Source organism: Juglans microcarpa x Juglans regia, chromosome 7S (assembly GCF_004785595.1).
Source record: "Juglans microcarpa x Juglans regia isolate MS1-56 chromosome 7S, Jm3101_v1.0, whole genome shotgun sequence".
NCBI classification, from domain to species: domain Eukaryota; kingdom Viridiplantae; phylum Streptophyta; class Magnoliopsida; order Fagales; family Juglandaceae; genus Juglans; species Juglans microcarpa x Juglans regia.
In genome coordinates this window covers 14,984,702-15,006,925 of record NC_054607.1, presented here as the reverse complement: position 1 = coordinate 15,006,925, position 22,224 = coordinate 14,984,702, and the positions used below count along the sequence as shown (strand labels likewise).

At 31.0% G+C, this 22,224-nt stretch overlaps 1 protein-coding gene across 6 annotated transcripts in view; it reads right to left on the bottom strand.

Annotated features, from left to right (window-relative positions):
- LOC121240290 (beta-glucosidase 17-like) overlaps positions 1-4,881 on the bottom strand; it is a 39,340-nt gene extending 34,459 nt beyond the window's left edge. For 4 of the 6 annotated variants that reach the window (XR_005935507.1, XR_005935506.1, XR_005935505.1 and 1 more), the window contains exons 1-8: positions 4,612-4,838; positions 4,428-4,497; positions 2,812-2,870; positions 2,626-2,701; positions 2,235-2,312; positions 2,049-2,136; positions 459-711; positions 79-194 (exon numbers count right to left, since the gene is read on the bottom strand). Coding sequence is in view for 3 of the 6 variants with exons in the window: in XM_041137685.1 (XP_040993619.1) it covers positions 79-194; positions 459-711; positions 2,049-2,136; positions 2,235-2,312; positions 2,626-2,701; positions 2,812-2,870; positions 4,428-4,497; positions 4,612-4,755 (884 nt within the window). In the remaining 3 variants the exon portion in view is untranslated. Of the gene's footprint in view, positions 1-78; positions 195-458; positions 712-2,048; positions 2,137-2,234; positions 2,313-2,625; positions 2,702-2,811; positions 2,871-4,427; positions 4,498-4,611 lie in introns of all 6 variants that reach the window. The other 2 variants (XM_041137683.1, XM_041137686.1) reach the window with 2 other exon arrangements.
- Between the last annotated feature and the right edge of the window lie 17,343 nt (positions 4,882-22,224).

Sequence of the window (22,224 nt, the reverse complement as noted above, 5' to 3'; positions counted from 1 at the left end):
TTCAATGCTACAAACTTCATCTTCGGATCTTATATGAGCATATATAGTTTTTCTCCACAATCTTATCATAGTATTCACCATCCAAAAGCAAAATCAAGAGCTCTAGCGGCAGCTTTGGTGCTAGCATCTGTTTGGTATTTGGGCACCATCCAAAAAGTTGATACAGTAATCCCAATGTCCCCCATTTGAGAAGCCTGCAATAATTAAATTCTGTTCATCATATGCATCCTGACATGATGGCTGTAAATCTCACAAGATTATCATCTCATAAGAATTCCAGCCGTAATCACATCATTCCCTATTTACATCCAATCATCACATCACCATCACAACAGGGTATTAATTAGGATATTAATTATCAAGTTGCCAAAAAGTATCAATTGCTAAACAAATATTCCGAAAATAGATAGCGACGCCTTCCTAAAATAATTGATAAAATGTTTTGTATAAACATAAACCTGGTACTTTTCTCTGTACAATTTTACAGCGGTTGCATGAGAAAGAAGGATGTTATGCGCTACAACATAGGGTTCCGTCGCAGAGTTCCCAGCCGCGCAATTTCCTTCATAGGTTGAACATCGACCCGGTGCTGTGTTTCCAGTTGCATATCCTTCGCTGCTGAAAGTATTTGGCTCATTGAAAGTGGCCCAATGCTTGACTCTATCCCCAAATTGTTTGAAGCAGAAGTCCGCATAGTCGTGATATTCATTCCTAATGATTGGAAGAGAATAAACAATCACCAATATTTAAGTTAGTAGAGGAGATCAGGTATGATTGGGAAAAGAGAGAATACCGAATACCTCGACAAAAACTCGAGTGCATCAGGTGAAAGACAAAAATACACGTTATTTGAGTGATATAATATTTAGTCCGGTTTAGATGTCGCGTTAAGTTGAGATATATTGAATTTTTTATTAATAATAATGAGTTAAGATGATGAAATAAATTTTGTAAAATTTATTTAAGATGAGTTTAAATGTATTTAGATATTAAGATAAATTTAAATATTTTTATGAAAAGTTAAAAAAAATTGTAAGTCTCGAGTATAAATGAGTGTTGAGTTGAAAAAAATATAGATCTCACGTGTAAAGAAATTTTGAATTAAAATTAATTTAATAATTTAAAAGTGAAATATTTAAATATTAAATTTAACTTAAAATTAAACTCAATTGAATTCCAAACAAATCTTATTGTCCGTATAAATTTAGGACAACATGAAACTCTTATAGAGTAACTAGAGTTTGCTTGATGTGCCTTTTTTCCTACCACTTGATATCTATAAGTTCGGGTGAGAACTCGAGCGGACTTGATCCGCACGAGTAAGAAGAATATTGGAGGTTTGGATACTTCTCATAATACTTTACAATTATTTTTTATTTTATTATTATTTTTTACCTATTTTTTATTACTATTTATTATTTTTTACTACTATTTAATATTCTATAATTAGCTTTTCATTATTTTTTCATTATTTTTTACTATTATTTATAAATATTTTCAAACATTCTCAAACTCTCTTTCACCATCCAAACGTAAAAAAAAAACAAGTGAGAGAGATAAATATATGATTAACAATAAATATTATAGAATCTGCACTATATATCTATCTCTCTCTTACTTAAAGGGTGTTGTCCAATAGTGATTCCTGAGCATGCCCTCCAGACAAAATCTATTCTTTTTATGTTTTATATTTTTTTAATATCTTTCAACATTTTTTAAAAAATAAAAAATATATAATAATATTCTAATAGTCATTTTTTTAATTAATAAATAAAACAAAATTTTAAAAAAAATTAAATATACGAGCGGTCAAAACGAGGAACATACTAGCTTTATTTCTTAAAACCGTTAAATTCGAACAACAATTCGAGACAACCTTCATCCAAGAAGAAGTAATACGACTACCGAGTGATTAGTGATATTGTTTGACTTAAATGCATAACTTTGAGGATGTGAGAAACTGCCTAGATTGCACATACTTTTTCCCACTCATTGACTTTGTGTGTTTCTTATATGTTGTGATGTGATATATGGTATTTCAAACTTACACAATCTTCGTGCTCAGGAATCCACCATACTCATCTTCAAGTGCTTGTGGAAGGTCCCAATGGAATAAAGTTATAAATGGTTTTATATCTGCTCATCATCATTCATGCTAAACATTAGGAAGAATTCAAGGGAATGTGCCAAAGCAAATCATGTGTAGGTGGAGATCGAGGGAGAATGAACTTTACCATTACATAGGAGCTCATCGATGAGTTCATTGTAATATCTCACACCTTCTGGGTTTATTCCTCCGCTAAGTTTTCCCTCTAAGCAAACAAAATAAACTCCCATTCATATAGTAATTTTTTGATCGAAAATAGACTTTATTTCATTCAATGAAATCGAAATTACAGCTATAACTGATAGATACAAGAAAAAACCGGTCAGATTACAACCTAGCTGCGACTTCATTTCATTTCATTTCATTCGTATAGTAATTAAATATCACTTGCAGAGAGAACATTATAGGCAGTGTCTGATTTTTCACCCAATTGCAAAAATTAATTTGGTTTATTCTTAAAATGTAATTTTTTTTAGTCTTACGTTAAAAAGGAAATGAAGGGTCAAGAATGATCTTACTAGGTAGTACTCTGGACCACGAGATGGAGAATCTAAAGGAATCTAAACCAACTTCTTTCATCAGAGCTACATCCTCCTGAGACATAAACATAGCATAATATACGTACATTGCTACTTTTTCTAATCAAAATAATAGTGATGACTTTGTCTAAGAGGCCCATCGACATATGGTCAATTAAATCATACCTTGAAACGATAATAAAAATCTTCAGCTACATCCCCTGTACTATTGTCTATAATCTTATCTGTAGAAAAACCATTACAAAAGAGTTTATTTGCTAGAATTGAATTTTATGGCGTAATATCTTAGTAATTAATTCATAAAAAAAAAACACCTTTTGTTTTTTATTTTTTAAATAGGTCATATGAAAGGTGTTGACTTTGAATCTATCTTTCCATGGATTGGAAAAAAAAGTATTACAGTTATAAAGAGATCATATAAAAATAAATTTATAAACTGATATAATTTTAAATAATACTTTAAATCTACTTTAGATTGTAAAGTACCGTATCAAGACATGTTAATTTATAAAATTATTTTTTTTAAAAGAAAATTTGTATTTTTTACAATAAAAAAATAGCGAAAGCACGGGATGGAAGGATTTTGGAAAAAGGACGCTATAACGTTAGAATAATGCTGCTATGTTCATTCATTTTGCTCCATCATTTTGACCTTTAATGTATTTAATTTTTTTTTTTATTTTTACTTACTGATTAAGAAAGTGACTATTAGTGTATTAATATTTTTTTATATATTTTTTTAAAAGTGTTTAAAAATGTTAAAAATTGAATTAAAAAATAAAATTTACCTAGGAACACGTACAACGGTCATTGCTAGCGCACCCTCGCAGCACTCCTAACATTAAACCGCATGATTACTTAAAAGAATATATAATCTTAACATTATACAGCATCATTCAGCATGCATGATTAGATTCATTGGGAGATTCGGATGCAGGTCCAATCGGCCCATTTGTATAAAGCGGATAATCGGATCTGGTATCTGTCCCACAGTCGGGTAGGTAAGGTATCCGGATAACAGAGTTTGTAATAAGAAAAATAATTTATACACAATATTTTTTATAATATTTTTTATAACTACATTTTAAATGAGATGTATTTTTATAAAACATATTAAAAAAATAATATCATTTTACAAAAATACTCTAATTTTATAACATTATTGTACAATGTATTGTATAATATGTTTTGTGTATATCATTATTCATGTGTTAATATGTGATGGTATAATAATGTAACTAAAAAGGGAAATACTTCATACGAGGAGATCATATATCTTAATCCCACAGTAGTATAGAGAATAAAAAAAATTTTGGTCTATAAATAAGTATTTTTAAAAATACATCTACAAGCTAACGTGATTTGATGTGTTACGTTAAATTTTATAATTTTTTTAATATAAAGTATATTTAACGTATTACATCGAGTCATGCTAATTATTTCTGAATTTATTTTTATTAGATCTTTTTGTAAATGTAGTATAATTTTATTAGATTTCTTTTATAAATCTAGTACCAATTTTCTCTTTCATTTTCTAATCTACCCTTTTCAACGGGATGTAAACCTTCCTCTTTTTTGTTTCGTTTTTGAAGTCCCCTCCCACCCTCTTGCCTCCCTCGCCCCTCCCTTTCCTCTTACAGAAACAAAAAAAATCAATGGTAACTTGCACTTAATTCGCACCATCAGACCAATATGGTAAAAACTATATAACATACGTCTGGAAATTAAGAATATTGTATCAAAAAGAAAATAAAGATGCAGAGAGAGAGAGAGAGAGAGACCTGGATGCATCCTAGTGAAAGTATCCCAAATGCTTGTCCCTTTGCCATGCTGATATGCTGCACCTTCGTACTTAAGATCAGGAAAAGAAAACACTGTAATGAACAAATATATATATATATATATATATATATAAATGTAGTTAGCTAGCTAGGGAATTACTAACATATGAGCATTAATAATTACCTGGTAGGCACTTGAGCCTGATCCAAATACAAAACCGGCCGGAAAATCTCTCCGGTCGAGACCCTCTGTGCAAGCAAAACAATAGAGCAGCAGAACCAGAAGGTAGAAGAACATGAGGCCGTTTTTATGAAGTACTAATTCCATAATTTCTTGATCATATCTTGTTCGTCCAGCCTGTTGCCCTCTCCAATCCCCTACTCCTGGCCTTTTTGTGCATTAATAATTCAAACTTACTAATTAGGAGATGCATCGATTTAACCATTGGATCAAGTTCTAAAGGGACCACTTTACCCACGTGAGCTTTTTCTATATATTTTTAATCTATCTACTATTTATATTTATATTATTTTATGTATTATTCTTTGCTCATCGGGACGGACCCATCGCATGCCCTGAAAAGCTAGGGCGCCATCAATATGCATGCCCTTTATTTACGTGGACTGTTTGTTGGGAAGCTAATATTTATACTATGGCATTTCTTGGGTTGCTGCGAAATCGGAAGGCCTTCCATGCATCCCACCTACCTAAGTTTATTCATGGTTAGATGAAGTAGCGCGTAGGTTAGGTAACATGAATGTTAGTTGCACAGGTTGTTCTTTAATAATTATAAACATATCGCAATACAATAGAGACATCTTTTTCTACAATATGCGCTTGCCTTTCGAGCAACGTGTCTCTGAATTCATAGCAGTACATATCAATGTTTTGAATACCGTATCGGACGTCATACCGGTCAAGATACTGGAACGAAATATTTCGATATCGTTACCGTTTCGAAATAGCATTTTTAGATAACGTTTCGGGATAGTCGATATATGAATAAATTATATATATAAATATATATATATAAATTATATTTCAAAATAATAGTCTATATATAAATAAATTATATATAAATACATATATATATAAATTATAAATAGTCTAGTCTGAATTAGGAGTTAAAAAATAAGCTTATAGTTTAAAAAAATGAAAAAAAAAAAACACAGGCCGAAAAATCGGTCGGTACAGACCGAAATTCAGGCCAATACGACCGGTACTGGCCAGTACGGTCAGTATTTTGACCGATACAGAACATATATAGTATCTGTGCCAACCAGACGGTTGAAATGAAAAAATTTTAACCGTACCAACTGATACAATACGAAATTTAAAACACTATTACAGATTGTAAAGCTGGTTTTTAAAGATAGAGAGCTAGCAGCCTAGCCATTCGAAATTAATTGCCTGCGTCAAAAGTAAATGAAAAAGGAGTTGCAGTACTACTGTGTTAACTAGTTTAATCAACATAAAGTGGTCGTGGAAGACTCTGTAGCACGTCTAGATAAACAAGCTACAATTCATACAGTCTCGCTACAACTTTTTAGTCCTAGTTTAATAGTCTACTTATCAGAGTATACGAAAACCTCTTCAAGCGACTTTCCTTTAATAAAAAATGAGTGAGAGCTAAAGTTTAACTTCAGATCCCTTTTTTTATTTTTATTTTGTTGATGTTGCGTTTATTTACTTTGGGATAATTGTTGAAGACTCCTACCCTATTGAATTTTGTATCATATAACTCTTAATTTATCTATGAAATTACTTGCTTAGAAAAAAAAAAAAAAAAAAAAAAAGATGCATGCTCTACAATTGAAATGTTATATCTGTAGCTTCTGTGGCATCTAATACTCGTTGATGAATGTAAGTGATGCACGAGATTCCATGTTATTTAGGAGGGATAAATTCTTGTACTTTATAATAATATTAATGGAACTCCAATTACACCTTTGACTACTGCTTTGAGAGTATATCTCAGATATTGATTTAATCTTCCCTTAAAACATTTAGAAAGTGAGAACACATCTTATTATTAAAACCACATGCACACTACAACAAATTTGAGCTTTTGGGATGAAATTATTTAGGAATGAAAAAAATTTCATCCCTAAAAGTTATTTTTTGGAATGAAATTTAAATTTCATTTAAAAAAATTGATGACTTTACAAAATCATTCAGTATTTTTTGTGATGAATTTAATCGTCTCAAAAAGTTTTTATCGTTCGAACGGGAAAAAATACGTTCGAACAATAAAATCTTGGCAGGGAAAGTTCACAACCATTTGAACGATGATTTATTGTGTTCGAACGGAAAATATTTGGTGGCAAAACCTAGCGGAAATGTTTCTAAACCATTCGAACGTAATATATTTAGTTAGAACATATTCAAGCACCACATTTATACATTCGAAGGTATAATATTAATCTCGGTACGAAACTCAAAATATAAAAAATATATATCATATATAAAAATTCATTAATTAATTTTATGTAATTAATTTAAAAATATTTTAATGATTTCTTTTATGTTAAATAATATTTTTAGTTAAATAAATATTATCAATCATACACCACATAATATAAATCAATAATTACTTCAAAAAAGATAAAATATTTAATTTACAAATAAAACAAATTATCAAAACACCATATATATTGTCCATAACTATAACAAAAAAATATATAAATAAAAAATAGAAACTACTGTGATGCGAGGTCTCTGCACACATCCTCGACTGTAGTTAATTGTCTCTCTATCAGTGCTAGTCGAGTAGTAAGAGTGACCTGAGTTGTATTATTGCCATTCATCTCTGTACGTAACTCATTAACCTCTATACGTAACTCAGAGACAGTAGCCATAATCTCTGTACGCAACTCAGACATGGTAGTATGCACTGCACCAATCACTACTGATGTTTGTACGCCGATCTTAGCACGTAATATGTCAGCCATCTCCTCGCGAGTAGATGTGCGTGATGCCTCAGCCTATGTAGATGTCTGACCAGCCAATACTCCAATATCTCCCGGCTGTGCATCTCTTTGAATCTCAACCCTGTCAGGAACAGCTCCATGAAAATGAAATCTCGAGTGTCCCGTGCTCCATGACAGGATGGTGTTGTTGATTGGTCCCATCGGCTCCCGGGAACGCTTGGCAGATTTGGGCACGACCTCGACATGTAGCAAAAATTGAGTGATGAGGATCCCAAACGGCAGTAGATTTGTCGTAATGAACCGTGCCTCTGATAGGATCCTCTCAAATATATAACCCACGAGGTCGATCGGGATGCTACGAGCGACCCATATCATAAATCTCGCTCGATCCATGCCGACCTCGATCTTGTGCTGCCGATGGTCAATATTGTTGGTGATGGTCAAATTCATGATCTTAAAGAAAGAAGATAAATCTGTCTGCCTAATACTCTTCCTCCCATCATACACTAGAGCATCTGGACCAACAATTAAGTCTCTGACCTCATGAATAGCAAGTGTATCGATCTCATCTATGTAAACTGATCCCTGGTCTTGAGACATCTCTGCATCACCTGAAGGATCAGACTCTCTAGGCAGTAGGTTTGGATAGGCATCAAGAAACCTAGGAATACCTACATATGCAGCGAGTTCGTTCGCTAAAAATATAACAGGAGCTCTTCGAACACAGATCTTGTATGCCCCTCCATCGTCTAGGCTGACACCATCGAGCTATTTATAGAACTCAGTAATGATCTCAATGTAGGAAATGAGCTTCATTCCATCTTCTCGCTGATATAAGATTGGTGCCCAACCACGATCATTGAATACTGATGGGAGGGAATGAACCTCCCATATAAGAGTCACAAAATCAGACAGTTTTACCTGTTGCTTAAGTAAAACAGTTCGCTCTCGAACTATTTGGATGGAAGGTTCTCTTGATCTACCACTTTTATGGCCCCTATAAGATATTATTATAAACCTGAAATTTTAAAAATAAAATATATATTTAACATTAGTGATAAAATCTAATTACGACGAAAAGATTTACAAAATTATATACTAATAACAATTTAATAAATTAATTGATAGAACAATTCAATGAAACGATGAAAACAATTTAATAAGCTAATACAAAGTAAACAGTTTGAATTTAATATAAAGTGTTCGAACGATAAAATATCTGGTCGAACGGACATTGAAAACCATTCCAACGTTTTAAAATTGTTCGAACGTAAGGGTTAAATTGTTCGAACGCATTCGAACGGAAACCAGATCGAGCTCGGCCATGGCTAAGTTAACTCAGCGGCCATGAAAACACCCAAAAATGCATCGATTCCGTGGTTTCTTCGACAAAACACATACTACTCTTCATTTCTAAACATCCTACAGTAGATTTATGGTGTTCTACGGTAATTATTGATGAAAAAATACAATTTTTCTCTAAAAAAAGAATAAAACCATAAAATCATAAAATAAACGGTAAAATAACTTTTAAAATGCATACCTTCACTTAGGAGGAAGAGTGTTTGACGTAGGAACTGATTACGGTGGCAGACGACAGCGATCGATGGGCGTTTAAACGTTTTCTCTCGTTTTCAAACGGTAGGGAGAGTGGCATGAGAGAAATCTCTGCCCGCAATAACTTATATGTGCATAACCGTTTGAACGTTATATTTTGACCATTTGAACGGTTTTAAACTACTGTTCGAACGTTAATATTTAATGTTCGAACGGTATTTGTTTTAAGTTTAGTAAAAATTTATACTAAATGTATATTATATTTATAATCCTATAAATTAATATAATATATAAACTATTGTAGTAGATTATATATACTGTAACATATATGTAATATTATAATATATTATACAATATATATTATGATAGTATAATACTTTAAATGAAAACATAATAACTTATATGTATTTTATTATAGTATAATAGTAATATATCATAATACTTTACTATCAAAGTGTTATATATGAGGTTGTAATATACATATATATATATGTGATAGCATATAGTACTATATGCTATGAGTGTATACTTAACTAATATATATCATACTATATATTCTATTATACTTTACTATATAAGTTATATATGATAGTATACAACATATATATATAGAGTATATATTACTAATATACTATCATCTTATAAATTTCTCTATACTTTACTATGTGATCTTAATATATTTGAGGCTATATATATGTGAGTATATATTACTAATACATATGATTTTATATTTTCCACTTGTATGTTAGTATATGATAATATATATGATACGATATATATGATATATACTATAGATTACTATATATCATATAGTATATATTAGTAATATATTTTCCTTTATACTAATTTAGTATAGTATAATATATATGATACTATATATATATGATATATATGTATATATATTACTAATAGATATCATCTTACATTTTTATAGTAAACTTTAGTATACTATACTATATCTATGATATTTGATATAGATTACTATATATATGATAGTATATATAACTAATACATATGATCTTATAGTACTTTTCATTTAATGATAAAAAAAATATATTTAAACATTAAGGTGATGTGTTCAAACGGTACTCGTAAACCATTCGAACACATTATTTCCGTTTTGAACTTATGAAAAAACATTCAAACAGATTACTGTCATGCGAGGTAGCGCCTAATACTAGTGAGTGCACATGACTAAGGCAAATAACTTGATGAATTACTATCATGTTAAAATGTTATGAATAAGACGTATTCGCCATGGTGTACGGATTGTTGGTGGTGTGGTAACTAGTAGGAACATGCAGTGCATAGGAGAGTCTTGTTGTATCTGCCATGTGTTATGAATCACGTGATATGATATGCTATATTTAAAGATCAACACGAAAATGATGACAAAGATGTTTTCTGAAAAAGTCTACGGATTTTGTTACATGTCTTTTGAAAAAAGTCAAGTGTATAAGTCAAGTTTTTTGTCAAGTTATATATCGAGTACATGTCCAGGCATGCATTCCATGATTTGTCATTTATATGCTTATGTTAACTAATGTATGTTGTATGCTTATGCTCTCATTGTGGTAGTTCTCACTACCATTCCCCACATGGAATGATAAAAGTTGTGATAGGTATAGAAGATCACTCCATGGTGAAATGCAAAAGGACGATACCCCCGACCATCAAGGAGGTACCGAAGAGCAATGAGAGCTCTATTTGTTGGATGGGTTAGAGAACGCTGACCATCTCATTACCAAGGCATTGCAGCTCATTAACGAGCTGAATAGGTTAAGGAATCGGGATAAGGACCGATTTTTGGAGAAGAGAAAGAAACCTGGCTAGTTTTGAAGAAATAAAAGAGGGGGGGGGGGGGAGGGGAGACAAGAGGGACCACTTTTCCTGTGCAAGGAAACACGTTTGGGACTTTTAAGACTTAACCTTTTGCAATGGTCCCTTTTATTTTGGGAGAAAGTTCCAGTACTATGTTTTGAGAGATAATGATTTTACTTGATATGCATGTTTTGGAAATGAAAATGTTGGGTGTTAATATTAGTTACAGTACCATGTGCTAATGCCAAGGCTGTAAACGAGTCGAGCTTGAGCGAGCATGGGGTATGTGAGCTCGGCTCATTCACCACTCGAGTTGAACTTGGGCTCGACTCATTTATCAGTCGGGCATATTATAGCGTCCAAGCTCGGCTCATGTAGAAGGAAAGTAAGCTCGAGCTCGGCTGGAGCTCGGTTCTGTTAACGAGCCAAGCCCAAGCTCGACTCGAGCTCAACTCGCTTATGGCAAAATTTAAAGCTTAAAATTTTTAATATAAAATTAAAATAAATGCATTAGTAAAATAACAAATTAAATACAAATTTTTCATCACGAAACCTTCAAGAGTATTATGGCTTATGGACCTATGGTACATTAAATGATATTTTTAATTTTTACATCATAATGGAATTAGTGAATCAAAAAATACTTTACAACAATAAATTATGAAATAAGATACATTAAACTTCAAAAAAAGAAAAAAAAAGGTTGTAAAATGAATGAAGTCCTCATTTGTTCATGAATGGAGCTAGAAATCTTGACATTGTTGCCCTGCATACACTAATACACTAAAAGATTTAAGCTTATTTTTAATCTCTTCCTCAAGTACTGTGAACTTGGTAATACTGTCAAGGGATGTTTGACAGAAAATGCAAAACTTAATTTGCCTAAAAAATCAATGCCATATCTCTAACAAGCTACACAATACAATTATACAAGCATTGTCATAAACAAATATGTGCATTAGGGATTCAAACAAACATTGAAATCTGAAATCACCATGATAGAGTCACAAAAGTCAACAAGTTCCCAAAATCAGATAGAAAGATTTGCATTAGGGATTCAACAAAGTTACCAAATGCAGTTACCATAGAACAGATCCAAAACAACAACCCAGCAATAGGCATGACTCATATCAGCAAGACAACAAATTGTTAGGTAGACAAGTTGACAATTTCAATAGGCATAGACTAATACAACAGGCAGTTACCAGCCACAGGCCCACAAGAACAATCGAATCTGCCAACCAGCAGGCAGCAATATGCAATACTCAATAGGCATACACTAATACCACATGCAGTTACCAAATAAGTTACCAAAGAAGTTACAATTTTAGTAATAAGTTCACAACAAATTACCAAAATTCAACAAAATCAGCCAGACAGCCAAGACAGACAACTGCTGTCCACCAAAAAAAAATCACAAGAAGTTACCACAATTCAACAAAAATAGCCAGAAAAAATCAGACAGACAATTTTTTTTTTACCAAAACAAATTCACAACAAGTTACCAAAATTCAACAAAATTAGCCAGACAACTGCAGACTGCACTTACCAAACTTCAACAAAATGACAATAACAGGAAAATACCAAACTTCTACAAAATCTGAGTTCACCATGATAGAAGTCAGAATCACCATGATAGAAGTCAGCAAGTTCCCAAACTTGAAGAAAATCACCATGACAACCTGCACACATTGATACAGTAAAAAATATTAATATCAATTTTATTCCCTTGCATCATTACTCAAGTACTTTTAATTTAATAATATTGTCAAGGGATGTTTGCAATGCAAAGCACCTAATAGAGTTTTCATTTTCATACTCCTCCACCGAATCAACCAAATTCATACGATCATCCATTTGCTTGGGTCTAATATTCTTAAAACACAAAACCTGGAACATAAAATAATCATATAAACATTGACCATACAAGTTATATTAATCAACTAAAATGAAAATAACCTTGTCTTGATGTCTTAAGGTGCCTCCAGAAGCAAAGACACTAAAATATGTTAAAATCAAAAACGTTTGACTCCAATAGTTTTGCCTTAGCAGCCTTGCCTTGATGGCTCATGTGCCTCCAAAAGGCAAGATTGTTACAACTGATATAATCAACCAAAAGATGTTAGAGTCAAACAATTTTGAGTCGAACAGTTTCAGTAGACTCTTGCCTTGGTGGCTCGATGTGCCTCCAAAAGCAAGAAGTCAAAAACATAAACACAAAACAAATTGTAAACGATTAATCAGCCAAAGAATGTTGAAGATGACATAATTAAATATTTGAAGCAAGAGCCATATATGATAATTTATAATCAAACAAAAACAAGTTCAAGAAAGCATATTTAAATACTTGAAGTAAGAATATAAACACAAAACAGATTGTAAAAGATTAATCATAGATGGCATGTTGAAGATGACATAATTAAATAGTTGAACCAAGAACCATAGATGATAATTTTTAATCAACTAAAACAGGTTTAAGAAAGCATATTTAAAGACTTGAAGTAAGAACATAAATACAAAACAAATTGTAAAAGATTAATCATAGATGACATATTGAAGATGGTATAACTAAATAGTTGAAGCAAGAACCATAGATGATAATTTTTAATCAACTAGTACAGGTTCAAGAAAGCATATTTAAAGACTTGACGTAAGAATATAAACACAAAAAAAATTGTAAAAGATTAATCATAGATGACATGTTGAAGATGACATAATTAAATAGTTGAACCAAGAACAATAGATGATCATTTTTAATAAATCAAAATAGGTTCAAGAAAGCATATTTAAAGACTTGAAGTAAGAACATAAACATAAAACAGATTGTAAAAGATTAATCATAGATGATATGTTGAAGATGACATAATTAAATAGTTGAAGGAAGAACCATAGATGATAATTTTTAATCAACCAGTACAAGTAACAATATGCATATTTAAGAAATTGAAGCAATAATATAAACATAAAACATATTGGATAAGATTAATCAACCAAGACATGTTAAATAAAGCATCTTTCAATACTTAAGACAATAACCAAACATGAACAATAAAGCATCATTAAATACTTCAAGTAAGAACATAAAGCATTAAGCAAGAACCATATAGAGTCAGATTAATCAACCAAAACATTTAAAAGAAAGCATATTTCAATACTGGGAGCAAGAACATACAGCCAGAACCAAATCTCCACACTCCAATTAACAATATACACAAATAATCCGAGACAACTCAGAGAAGCAAATGAAAAATTGAAAATCTATAGTAAATAAATAGAACATAGCACCAAGTAAGAGAAGGAATAAGTTAAACTCATAGTGGGCTGTAAAATGTTGAATCAAGCACAAATCTATAGGCAAACTCTTCATAATGTTTTTTTCCCACAATTCTCATATATGAAATATAAAACTCGAAACATATAACAAATAATTGTAAACAATAGCAAAGCTGCAAAACAACCTAAATCCCTAACAGGGCATATCCTGCCATTACAAATAAAAAATAGATTACACTCCATAAACTTATCAATCAAAGTGAAGGACATTGGACAGTCACAAAGCTATCAAAATAGTATGGCAGAAGCCGCAGAACAATGTCACACCACTGACTTTGTACTTGGATGATTAGATCTAGATCTACAAATCTACAATGTAACAACTAACAATATTGCAATGTATAAAGAGTTAGCATAGAACTAGAATGAATCCTTGAAAATACTTAAATAAATTTATAAATTATAACTAGATAAGATCAATCAAATATGCCAAGTTCCCAAATCCCAACCAAAAGCTTAGAAACAAGAAAGTAACAAAGGTAATTGACTCATAGACGGACGAATCGACGAACCAGAGAATCAGGGATTCAGTTGGTCGGGAGTCATAAATGCATGCATTTAATGACCCATTTCTCGAGGACTGGCTGCAATCTCAGAGGCTGAGATTATAGCCATGGCTTCCTCAAAATAAGGTCGTCGGCTGCATCTGCTACTGCTAGGGTTTCTTCCAGTTACAGACAGTATCACTTGAGGCCCCTCGAGCATCCCTGCCCCTGGTTACAGCCTGCAAGCATTCAAGAATCAAGGATTGAACACTTGATTCCATCATTCCATGCAATGAGAGAAGGGATCCGGGAAGGAGTGAGTCAAAGTGTGAGTCTAGGATTTCTTGAGAAAGTCTAAAGGAGTGAGCCAAAGTGTGAGTCTGAGTCGAGAGTTGAGAGTTGAGAGTGAAACGGCGCAAAGAGTCGAAAGACTTAAGTTTGTAACCCTAGGGTAATCGAATCAACAGCTTCTATAATATATTTAGGTTGGTCCAACGGCCTCAGGCCCTCATAGTCACAGGACCAATTTACCATTTTACCTTAAGTACAAAATTAGATACTATATGTCTATACTAATTTAACTATTATTCTCTTTTAAAAAAATACTATAGTCTATAAATTATAATACATATTAATTGCTATATACTATAATTTTTAAAACTAGAAAGTAGTGTTGTAAAAAAAACTATATTTATTTATAGTATTTAATTATATAAAATTGTCTAACATTATATTTTATCAAACATTATAATTTAGTACTCATAAAATAATATTATAGTTATATTAATTAGTATAATATAATAATACTATTATTTATGCTTGTAGTTATAACTTATAATACATATGTATTATGTAATAATTAATCCTAAGCTACTACTACTAGTCACTAGAGTCACTACACAACAATACTCAATAGACACTAGTTTAGTATTCTAGTAGTATGAGCTTATTAATTAATAATAATAGATATTAACACTAAACATGTATATTATTATAGTTAATATAATCTTATGAATACAATATTACTAGAGTTTAGTGATTATTGATTAATCATATATAAAGTAATAAGATTAATAATAGTAAATAGTCACAAGTTCAAATTTTTTCAAAAATAGATAAATAATAATAATAATACTCCTCATAAAGATAACATTGTCTCTTTATATATTTTTTTTTATAAAAAATTTATATTTTATCAAACACTATAATTTATTATTCATAATATAATATTATAGTTCTATTATGTACTAATACTATAATACTATTGTACTAATATGGTAAATAGATGGTGTAATTTGTAAATTTATAATGTTGTATATTATGTAAGACTATACTACTAATAAATTAATAATACTATAAATTTATTAATACACCACTACTACTGATACACCACCATATGTATATACTAATACAGTAATACTAATATGATATGTTAATATTATCCATCATCATACATAGTAACATATACTAATATCTTATACTAATACACCACCATCTTTCTTTCATATTAATATTAGTATATTAGCATATTAGTATATCATACTCCACCATACATTAGTAATAGTATATGAATGTATCATCTTTCTAACACCACTAATATATTAACATACATATACTATTACTAATATCAATATACCAACTCTCTAACATACATATACTAATATGAATATATATATATATATATATATATATAATATGGACAATATGGTGTAATTTGTAAATTTATTATGTTATATATTTATTGGACTCATGTATTCATCATAACTTATAGTTCTATAAGACTATAAGTTAATATTATAAATTTATATATAGTATATGTAGTGGACTAATAGACTATAAGTCTATAAGACTAACTCTATATACTTAATAATGAATATTATAAATTATATATATATATCTAAATTTTGGCTATTATATATATATATAGTATTATATATGTATAAATACATACGAGTCGAGCTCATGAGTTGAGTCGAGCTTCATACGAGTTTGTTCACGAACATTAATCGAGCCAGTTGAGTTTTATACGAGTTTGTATCGTTTAATCATCGAGCCTAGTTCTATATTTACGAACGACCCATTTAATATTCGATTCGAGTCGATTTCGAGTTTAATCGAGTCGAATTCGAGCTGCCTGTCTAGTAGCCTGTTCATTTTACAGCCCTAGCTAACGGGACTACTTACAACGTTGCTTTGACTACACAAACCTTTTATTTTTCCGTTGTGATATTATTGGACACTGCTAGTATGCATAGGTGCATTGCATCTAATCTATCATGTACGATGAGTGTGTAACCTTGTGTTATATGTCTCGACGCTTCAGTTACAGTCCAATTCCAAGCAAGGGTTGGAGGTGTCGTATAGGATGTTATTTTGAGGATTTATGGTGTTGGTTTTAAAGATTTGGATTTTTATGCATGAAACGATTCATGTAGGTCTTGTATATGAAGTTTTTGGGTAGATCTATGTTTTGATGCAAATTGTGCCGCATGATCTTAGGTTTGATGCTTAGAACTATTTTAGGACTTGATTATTAACCATATGATGTGGATAATTTATGATTTATTTCATATTATGTTTCGGATCTAAGAGTTTGATAAAAACCAAACCACATAGTTTCGATTTTGATGAAAGGGTGAAAATTGAATGTAGCAAGTATGATTTTGTGACTTTTTGTGATTTTGGTTTGATGATTCAAAACATGATAGTTCTTAAGAATGTATTGAGAGTATGTTATTAAAATTTTGGAGTTCTTAGAAATGTTTTGAAAATAGTTAAAACCTTGAAAATTAAGGGTTGTGCTTAAGTTAAAAACTTGAAGTTTCGTATTGAAGAAACTGTTGTTTTGTGATATGAGTTTTATTTGTTGTTCTAGCATGTTATTTGAGCATGGGATATATTTTTTATGTTGGATATTTCAGTTTTAAGCATGAGAAATAATGTTTGATAGAATTGCAACAAAAATAAAAAGATTTGGCCTATACATGTTTTAGCCTAAGCATGTTTAACCTAGTTGTGATGTGTTTTAAATTTTTTTCAATTAGATATTTGGATTTAAGACAAAATTTACATATGTAATGTAAATTTTGGTGAGTTTTAGAGTGAGGATGTAAAATCCTTAAGTTATGGGTAAAATGATCATTTTTTCATATGTAGAGTAGTAAAATGGCCATTCCCCTCTAAGTCAGTATTTTTAAGTAAATTTTGGTAATATTCAGAATTAATATGTAAAATCCTTATTTTATGGGTAAAATTATAATTTTTCACAACTTTACAATTTTAGCCATAAGTTTATAACTTTAATGTTTTTAAGAAATTAATGAGATATTCTAATCTTAGAAATATCTTGTTTCAGTTCAAGCACTTTTATGCTCGCTTTTACTTTACGTTAATCACTGTAAGTTAGCATATAAGATTGTTACTATCATATTCTTGTCACTTATGATTATTATAAATTGTTATAATATGTCATGATGTATCATTTATTACAGTTTATGCTTATCTGTTACATGCCATGATATGTCATGTCATATGTCAGTTCATTTTGTTATATGCCATGCCATATCACATGCATTGAATATGTTATGAAATATTTTCTAGTCATTTTGAGTCTTTTATTTTTATCACGACCTCAAGTGCTAGGATAGAAAGTGTTTAAACTAGTGGAACCCCTTTGTCCAAGCTAAAAGTGTTTAAACTAGTCGTGGAATTCTCTGGATGATAATGTACTTAGAATAGGCTTCGAATGCAACTTAAGTAACTGGTTACCAGAGTAAAGTCAGACACCCAAAGCCAAAGGTGCCAACTACATGTTTATCCGTTTTATATCAGTTCAATTATCATGACATACTCATAGCTAGTGTAGAATCATGTGATGTGATGCAGTACTGACAGGAGTACATGGCTTAAGGGGACTCGTGTACCATCTGCAGTTTCACATTTAATCAACTATCTATATGTTGAACAAGATCTCATGTTCTTGTCACGTTCAGTTTAGTCAAGTCATGTTATGCCGATGTGCATTTACGTTATTTTTTCAAGTCGAGCACATGTCATACTATTTGCTAAGTCATGTCATGCATGTTCATGTACATATCATGATCCATCCATGCCATTTTATTGTCATGCATGCATATATATATATTTTGGTAGTTTAGTAACTTACTTGTTGAGATTTGTAAACAAATCTCACTGGATAATTCTAAATACCATTCCCCCCAGAATAGTAAACAATGTGTCAGAATCTCGAGAACCCACACATGACAGACTTGGCGAGGTTGAATAGTCCACAATGCAATGACAAGTTGCGTGAGCGGCTTAGCAATTTAGTGCAATAGTTTTATTTCAAGTCTGTAATCATGGAGTACTGTCTCCAGTACTTATTTTGTTACAGACCTATTGGACAAGAGTTGTAACCCTTTTGGATATCTGTTTATTATGTGAAATTATTAAGTATGTTTATGTATTTTAGATATAGTACTTTTGGTACATTGTGTATTGTTGAAAGGAAAAAATTATCTGCTGTGAATATTGCATATTGTTAGATGCATGCTAGGTGCATTGTATCTTTAACTGTCATGAACGGGGTATGCAACCTTGTATTACATGTCCCGAATCTTCAAGTTCTGTCAAATCCCTAGCAGAGGCTGTGGGTGTCATGTAACCCGTCGATGATTATAGACATGAGGTAAGACTCAATACTCGAAAATCACATCATCATCATTATTATTTCATGTTATTCAAACTCATCACCTCAAAATCTCAGCGTAAAGATAACCGATAAATATAATGAAGAAAATGTACTTTCATGTAAGAAGGAAGTGAGTTACAAAATATGCAAAATCCTAAACTTATAACATATTCACAAACATTTACCCCACATTCCCAGTATGGTAGTAGGAGCTAACTTACCTTAACAATTCTAGTATTACGGTGGCATTGATGCCGACCCTTCCGCCACATGCTTTGAAGTTACTTTCTTGAAGGCTTCTGACTAGATGAAAGGGTCAACACTTAATGATCTCAAAAGTGAGATTTTGAGTTTTATTCGATGCCTTTTATAATGTGGGATTGTTAGCCCTAGATCTAACGTCCATCTATTACTAGATATGCTTGAATGTGAGATTTTCAATCTTAGCCGTCCATTTGCTCTCTGGCCTTAAAGGATGTTAAAGACTGGCGGGGATAAGGTGTGCACATCTTCTACAGTTTGCCTTTGGTCAAATCCAGCAATCGTTCCCATAATAATCATCTCCTATGTGGTGTTGGATCATACCTCTGAGATTAGACAATATGGTCTGCAGGTTCTTCATCTTTTTTCTACAGGCTCACTTTAGATGTGACATCTCTTGTAGAGTATGGGCCTCTGTGTACGAACCTTGTTGCCTTCTGAGCACCTTCATGTTATCTCGGAGAGCTCCCAATTTATGTTTCGAGCTTGTCTTTGCCCGTTGCTTTCCTTGGTACGGTCAACACATCACTTGCTCGCCTGGTGCAGAGTAAAAAGTCCTTTATTGCTCGGTGCTAAATAGTGTCTGCCATACTTTCTACATAGTGCCGCCTGGCCTTCTCCTGGACTAGCTGCACTTTGCTCGCTCAACTATCTTCTTATCAACCGCCTTTCGTCCTCAGAGGGAGGAGGGTTCTTTTCTCTTGCTTCGATGCAATCCTCACCAAGACCCAATAATTGCTTAGGTTGCTTAATTTAGGCGTAGGCACGCTTGGTAAAAAGTATAGCTTTTTCTTTTAATTTTTAATTTTTAATAATTTTTTATTCTTACATGATATGTAGAATCCATTCATTGTCATTCTTATGATGGGACCTTTTAATAGACTATTCTAAGGCCAGACTTAGATAGTGAGTTTAGATGAGATAGGTTGAGATGAGATGAAACTTAAATACAAATATTATAAAATTAAAATATTATTAGAATATGATTTTTTAATATTTTTTATTATTTTGGGATATAAAAAAATTGAATTGTTTATTATATTTTATTTAAAAATTTAGAAAAATTATAATGATTAGAAAAGATAAGAGATGTCTAAAAATAAACAAGGCCTAAGAGTCAATTAACGAAAGAAATAATAATTTGATCAAAATTAAAAGAATAAAAAATAAGAAATTAAAAAGTCCTACTGGATGTACAAAATGTGCACTAACACTAAAAGCATGTTTAGCAATCAATGTGTTTTAAAAAATTTCAATATTTCTCATAATTTCATTCTCAAATATTAATCAAATATAAAAAAAAATTCTGTTACAATTTTGCAGGTTTTCATGTAATCATTACTCAAATACAAAAATCACTACAACTTTTAAAAACTCAAAAATAAAAATTATTTTCGAACAACTTTTCAACTTTATATCAACTTTCACAAACTCCATTAAAATACACATTTTAAAAATATTTTTATTCAAAATCTTCTTTTTCCGTTTCTCAAACCTAATCTCAAACAAATTTCAAAAAATCTCAAATATTTCCAAAATTTTCTTATAGAATAATGTTAGATAAAATTTTAGGATGTGCAAATCTCGCGTATTCATTTTGAAAAAAATGGGGTATACTATTAAAAAAATAATTTTTCTATATGAGTTCCAGATTTATTTACCTTTTTAAAGGGAGTGCGTGAGGCTTGAGCACCCTAAGATTATTATCATGTTTGGGATTGCGATGAGAATTATAATTTATAGTTTTAGAGCTTATAACTTACAACTTAAGGCAAAAGTTGTACTATTAAGAAGTTATTTACTAGTTGATAAGCATATGTTTAAAACACTTTCAAACATCTTAGGTTTGTTTGGAAACAAATTAAAAAAAGTATTTTCTGAGGTAGAAAATGATGATTATTTAAATTTTTAAAGATTATGACCATATCTTTAAAAGTTTAAAAGTTGTAATTTTCTGAAAGTTATATGGGTATTTTCGTCTATTGATAGTCTTTTTAAAATTTGAATTACGTTCTGTATTATTTGAAAAAGTACGTTTGAGAAAATACATTAAAATGATTTTTTTTCTCGAACGTACTTTTTAACTTATTTGAGATTAAAAGTACTTTAATATGTAACATCCAAGCAACCTATTTTTTCTATTAAAGAGCTTTTAAGCTTTTTAAACTTGTACCGCAACCCTATATCTAGGATTATTATTTTTTATATCAAGGCCTAACTTTTTAAACTTAATTCATCCAAAGCAAGTAAAAGCCTCTCGTGTTTAAATTATCAAGGAAAGTTCAAGGTTTGAAAATAAAGATTAGAGATAAGTGTTACAAATACAAAATAATTGATAAATAATATCTGTAATCATAGAGTGCGTAAACGCAGCGCACTATTTTTAGAAAAAATACTTTTTATAAAATGAGAGTGCAACGCTTGCACAACCATGACTTTATCTAACATTACTCAAAATGATTATACAAAAGTAAACCTACAAAGCAACGTTGAGTCATGTGATCCTTTAAATCTATTTTATAATAAAAATAATATTACAATTTAATATAATACATCAAATCATATATTTTATGAATTTAATTTTATGATTTTTTTTATATAATTGTTTTAGGAAAATGCTAGGGACCCTGCTATGGGATCCCGTTTTCTCTTCCTTTTTGACATGGGTCCTCCGCGTTGGCTTTTTTTAATTTTTTTTCCCCACATTGGCGTTCCTTAA